This window comes from Dendroctonus ponderosae, unplaced genomic scaffold (genome assembly GCF_020466585.1).
Source record: "Dendroctonus ponderosae isolate FM_Combo_2020 unplaced genomic scaffold, Dpon_F_20191213v2 Dpon_F_20191213_6, whole genome shotgun sequence".
Taxonomy (NCBI): Eukaryota; Metazoa; Arthropoda; class Insecta; order Coleoptera; family Curculionidae; genus Dendroctonus; species Dendroctonus ponderosae.
Window position 1 is genome coordinate 13,665,960 of NW_026018814.1, and position 5,970 is coordinate 13,671,929.

Sequence of the window (5,970 nt, forward strand, 5' to 3'; positions counted from 1 at the left end):
CATACAACACCAAACATTTGAACGGTTAACTCCAAACAAGCTAGTGCCTGTGTAATCTCATTATCCACTTTTATCAAGCAGCTTCTCGTATTCAGTTAATTAACTCCTGCTACATTTGTATCTCCTTGTGATGTGTGTATCGTACAAGCGTGGTAGGAATGTAGCCCTTCCTCGGTATTTATTTGGTGCTTGGGAAAGTGTTAGTTATTGTGCTCTGGAAGACAATTATGTTCAATACTTGTTCCTCTGTGCCTGGAACCCGAACATCGATTGTCGATTGTCATCAATATAGAAAATTTATATCCGAGAGGACTGGAATTTTGCGTATAGTTCGAATATGAAATAAAAAGTGCGCGATTCCATTGTAAAAAATGTAAGTTTCTACCTCCTAAGCTAACGCAGGCAGCAAACGACGTAAGTGTGGTTATGTAGTGTTAGTAGTAATTAGCATACATGTAGAAGTAACGTGTAAATTAATAAGATGCCCATGCTAGCAAGCAGCTGAAGATAATGCGATGCTATGGCATACGGATGCGGAGCTGACAAATTCTTAGAGATGACTTCAAGTTTTAAAGGATAACTCCCGAAAACTAGTAATACAAAAAAGGGGGTTTTTTAGTTTTAGATTTTTATTCCTCCAGCAGCCGGGAAACAAAAAAAAATAGAATGTTTATATCAAATATGCCTAGAATTTTACGAATATCTCGATAATGCAATAAAAAGAACGGCATTCCATTTAAAAAATGGTAAGTTTGGTTTGTCACTTGAATTTGAGACACCCCGTATCAATTGTTACTATCTTAAAATAAACTATAATAATATAATATAATATCTACAACTTATGTATTGATCATTTTTCTCTAATTTTGAAATTCGATGTTAAAACGGGGGGCCAAATTGTAATCAATAACCCTGTACATAGGTAAAAAGTAACATCACATACATGTAAAAGATGTTCAAAACGTTCACGACTTCAGGTGATCACGGCTGAAAACATTCCGAATGAATCCCATAGATGGACGCTGCTTTGCAACATTTGAAAACTTTTAAAATAGGTGAGAAATAAGAGGTTATGTTATTTGTTTACCTTTATCATTGTATTTTATTCGTTATTAGATTTTGCTTTTCAGTTCGTTAGTTTTATTCAATTATTATACTTTCAAGCTGTATCAGATCTAAATATAACAATAGATGGATCTATGCAGCAATATCCTGTATAAGTTAGCAGAGTTACAACACGTCTTAGAATGTTCAATATGTAACAAAAAATGTAACAGTCCCGTACGAATTAAGACCTGTGGGCACTATTTCTGCACTAAATGCTTACAAGCTGCGAAAACACCCAGTACCTGTCCCAAATGTGGAGAATTATACGCACCCACTGAGTTAGATTTCAACAATTTGGCTAAAGAATGCGATCACGAACTCCTTGAGTTACAAGAGCTGTTGCAAAATGCACAACAAGTAGCCAAAAACAGAGACAACTCTTCGAAGATCAATTTAGTGCAAGAGGAGGATACTTCCCTGGGCATTTCTTCAGAAGCAAATACAATTTTGTATATGGGAAAACAATATCGTGTACAGTTTTTAAAATCACAATGTAAGAAGAATGCTAAAGGTGAAACTCCTTTGCATTTAGCTTGCAGAAGAAATAAGCTGAATGAAATTCGATCACTCATTAATTCCCCAGTGGATATAAATGCCAAAGACTATGCAGGATGGGCCCCACTGGTCAGTATACTTGCATTAGTAATCAATTTCGAATGTTTTGTTTCAACTTTCAGCATGAAGCTATTGAGAGTAAAGCAACAGAAATTGTACAATACCTTCTGGAAAACAATTGTCTTCTCGATATTCCGGGACCAGATTATCTAACCCCTTTGCATAAAGCTGTTATTCTGAACAACGCTGATATAGTTAGCATTCTATTAAAGCATGGAGCCGACGTTCATGGGTTTGATTATCGTGGTTTAAAACCTGAAGACTACTGTGAGAATAGCAAAAGTTTCAACGAAATGTTTAAGTCGCCCGAAGAAATCTACCCCAAGGTTTTCAATGTGTTTTTGCCGGGGAAAGTCTCCTTGTATTGCCACAGCATTGATGAAGCTATTAAAGCGAAGTTAGAGGGATGCAAACACATTAATGTAAGTGTTAAAATCAAATTCCGAGCTCCGCCAATGATTATTATACTTAAGAATTTTTTGTACCTACTCACCAAGCTGCCAATGTAGGAAACATTTCTTTTGGGCCGTTTAAAGTGGTTAAAAATCCATTCTGGACCTTTCAAAATGTTCTTTAATACTATTAGATGAGCAGTATTAAAATTTGATTAAATACCAAGAAAGCACAAATCATTCAAAAACGAAACAAAATAATCTATACTTATATGCTGCTATCTGATACGTACGTTAAACGGATCTAATTAAACAGTACGTAATTTAATGTTTTCAGTTTCCTTTAAAATTTTTCTTTGTTTTTTAAATTTCAATATTATAAATTAACGAAAAATATACATATTTCCATTTTACATCGGACCTTTGGAAAATGTAAAATGGAAAAAAATTGTTTAACATCGTTTAACAAGTCCTAGAATGCGTTTCCGTCTATATTAAGAATAAATAAAAGTATTGATTTGCAGGATTTTGGACGATTTTTTCTATCATTTTCCGATATCGAAGTTCGTTGCTAACATACATATGTATAAAGTAATACTTAATAACCTTTCTATAAGGAGATCAACGTCGCATATGGATTTATCTTTTTCCAGGTAGTAAACAAGGTGGATACTAAAAAAGTCCTTACACATTTTGTGATTAAAAAGTCTCATAAGCTGTCCTTGAAAATCATGCAAGCCATGCTGGAAGGTTTACAATTTTTGAATCAGGAAGACGTTGATGACTACATTAAAGGACAATATTTTATAAATATCCCACAACATACATTTTTCACCAATAAGGAGTTGAATGATGGTGTTCAAAAAGCTATGATGAGTGCCATTCTGAAATTGCCCAAATTGTTTGATGGCGTAAATTTTCACATTGAGGACCACAACAAGCGTGTAAATGTGTATAATCTTGAGGTAACACTAATTATTCAGAAAATTATATGGATAATAAAACGAATCAATGTCAAACGATGGAAAAAATGGTTTTCAATGACAATTATTATCAATTGAAAATAAGTAAATTTCAAGAAGTATATGCATGAATCAAATTAATTAATTCTGTAAAGTACATATATGCTGATTTTTATATATGTCTACAGGTTGCTCCTAGATAAATTTCTCAGAAAAGTGTACATTTCTCATAAAAAAAAAACGGTTTTCAACTATTTTCTCTGCTTGCTTTCTGACTTCCTTTGAACAAGACGACACCTACTTTGGCACCCTACTAGAATTATTTCAACGTCTAGCACGGTGTATATTTTAAGGTATTCTACGTTTTAAACATTCCACATACAGCTTTTAAAATCACGTCTCTAAACCATTAAAACGTATTTGCATTTTAAAAAGTCCTATCTGTTGAAAATTTTAATGGACCTACATGATTCTAGATAGAAAAATTAAATCAACATATGCTACTTATATTGACGTATTTATTGCATTGTAGCTAGATAAAGAACATATTATCAGACTGATCAAAGCTGGTGGAGGAAATGTATTGCACAGGCCACCTACCGCTAGTACTTGTGAAGTAGTGCACCCCTTTTTCTCAATATTAGGATCTAGTACTTTCCAGTGCTGCAATTTCATTATATATGAAGAAAAACATGCTCCAGATTTGATGTACAACATGATGGAATTAAAACATAGGAGTTCTAAATGGTTGATTGACTGTGTTATCAATTATCGAATTGAAAATTAAAACATTTCTAAATTAAAAGTTCTTATTTCATACAGTAATTCTAAGAAACAATGTATTACATGGTTCTTTTCCTTATTGCATTGCAATCAACATTAACGATTCATAAACGTAGGATAACTATTTTAGGACAAACAACACAACAAACACCATTGCCCGACATCTATAACAGGAAGACGAAGTCTAAGATTATTCGGGAATTAATTGGATATACAGAAATGTGTAATAAAAAAAATGTAAAACGAGGAATTCTAGGGAGCACTATCGCGGATGTCTAGCCAATAAAATAAATCACATTTCTACTATAATTTATCAGCAGCCAGCAATGATGTTTTAATAAATTTAAATACATTTTGACTTTCCTTTCTACACATCTCTAATGCTATTTTATACTGTTCAATGCTAAAACAGCCTTCAGTATGCGACGCAATTATCCCTCCAGTTGTATTATTGAAAACAAACACCAACATAGCTTTAACAGTGTCCTCATTAATAGAGGGAATGCAACTGAGTTCCCCATTATTTGACAGGAAACAAGATACTGCACCAAAAACAAACTTCATGTCTATTCCCGAATCAAGACATGCTAATGATACTGCGTTTATGGCACACGATATTAACTGAAACAAATAAAACATGTGAAAAGCAACAATAAGTTTAAAGCAAATGTAAGGAGTTTCTGTTGCTTAATTCGAAAGATACTGGGTTTATTACTAAGACATGTTAAAGCTTCAAGATGCATTTCAACGTTACTTAAACAATATATTATAGTAACCGCGACGAAAACTCCCGCTACTAACATGCAGATATTTGTTGATAAACTTCAACGTTGCAGCGTATTTGTAGTTAATTTTTAAATTGTGATCTGGGAAACTTAAAATGTATAATAATACCGACCATGCATTTTCTTTGTTTTCCATGGGGAGACGCAAAATCGGTAAAATCATCGATCTAATAGATGATATTGGCACAAAAATCAAATAATCTTTTTCCGTTTTTACCGCAAGTAATTACGATTATCTTGAAAAACCGACCAGAAGTTTACAAAAAATTATTTGAAAAATTCGCCGCCTTCATCGCTCGGGAGATTTTTAAAGTTCCTTAAAATACCAGTTTAAACCAAGTTTCTATTAAGCTACATTTTCTTACTATTTTATATTTCTATTATTTTATTATCATATTATCATTTATTTGGAAAACTCTTGGAAACTAGGGTTTCTTCACTTTTAGGTCAATTTTTCTAAACAACACTGTCTCTAAACAGAAAAACCGCATTTTTCCTAACGTTTTACTACAGTAAAATTATACATTATTATATAATCATACAGTATTTTACATACTTAAATACATAACATAAATTTTACATACTGTATGATGGCAAACTAAATATTTAATGCAAAAAAGCTAAGAGATCGATTTTACAAAAAAATCGTCCACTTTGACGCTGGGAAAATCTAGATTACTTTTTTTAGTTTGAACAAAGTAATAAAACGTTGATGACCTTTTCTTAGATGTAAAAATTCCAGTTTCGAGTCTCCTAAAGCTTTAATAAATGACTTAACTTAAAACTCATTAACCGATAAGTTATAACTCGTTAACTCAGAGAGCGGTTACTACTCAATAGCGCAACTCAACCCAGGCCTACTTTATTTCCTATTCAAAACCACTCTGATATTAGTAAACAAACAAAAAAATATATTATATATGTGTATATTTGCACTCTTGCAGGAAATTAGAAACCCCAATTTTTCTTCATTTAAGTAAATTTTTATACCTTATAATTCGGAAATTTCAAACACATACTTATAGACCGAATTAAGATCGCATTGTGCCGACTTATATGGAAAATATAGCAACTCTTACCTGTCCGCGGTTTTGCATTTCTTGTACATTCACTAACACGGCGGTTCTCGGGTATAAAGAGATCGCAACTGCAATTTCACAGATATTTCTAATGACCGATTCCCGTAATCTATCCTGTACACCTTAAAACATTGATATAAAAATTACTGTTTTTTGCTGGCTAGCAAGATTTACCTGGCACTCCAGCTTTAGGTCGATAATAGCAATCCACAGATGCCTTATCGATTACTATTTTATTAAAGGTGGC

The 5,970-nt window shown here is 32.8% G+C and overlaps 2 protein-coding genes across 2 annotated transcripts; one reads left to right on the forward strand and one right to left on the reverse strand.

The window, feature by feature from the left end:
* The first annotated feature begins 1,081 nt into the window (after positions 1–1,081).
* Positions 1,082–4,211, forward strand: LOC109543806 (BRCA1-associated RING domain protein 1). The gene is made up of 5 exons (XM_019913676.2): positions 1,082–1,731; positions 1,785–2,144; positions 2,768–3,079; positions 3,609–3,823; positions 3,990–4,211. The coding sequence occupies exons 1-5, from the start codon at positions 1,192–1,194 to the stop codon at positions 4,027–4,029; spliced, it is 1,467 nt and encodes a 488-aa protein (XP_019769235.2). The 5' UTR covers positions 1,082–1,191; the 3' UTR covers positions 4,030–4,211.
* Positions 3,577–5,964, reverse strand: LOC125504962 (exosome complex component RRP46-like; the record flags this gene model as incomplete). The annotated part of the gene is made up of 3 exons (XM_048667786.1): positions 3,577–4,480; positions 5,724–5,845; positions 5,898–5,964. Coding segments are annotated over 3 exons (507 nt in total), but the record flags the coding sequence as incomplete, so codon positions are not given.
* Positions 5,965–5,970: the final 6 nt, after the last annotated feature.

Excerpts from the sequence above, each read along its gene's own strand:
- LOC109543806 (XM_019913676.2), top strand. The coding sequence starts at position 1,192 with ATGGATCTATGCAGCAATATCCTGTATAAGTTAGCAGAGTTACAACAC. Across the intron at positions 3,080-3,608 it reads TAAATGTGTATAATCTTGAG|CTAGATAAAGAACATATTAT; the intron begins GTAACACTAATT and ends ATTGCATTGTAG. Across the intron at positions 3,824-3,989 it reads AAACATAGGAGTTCTAAATG|GACAAACAACACAACAAACA; the intron begins GTTGATTGACTG and ends TAACTATTTTAG.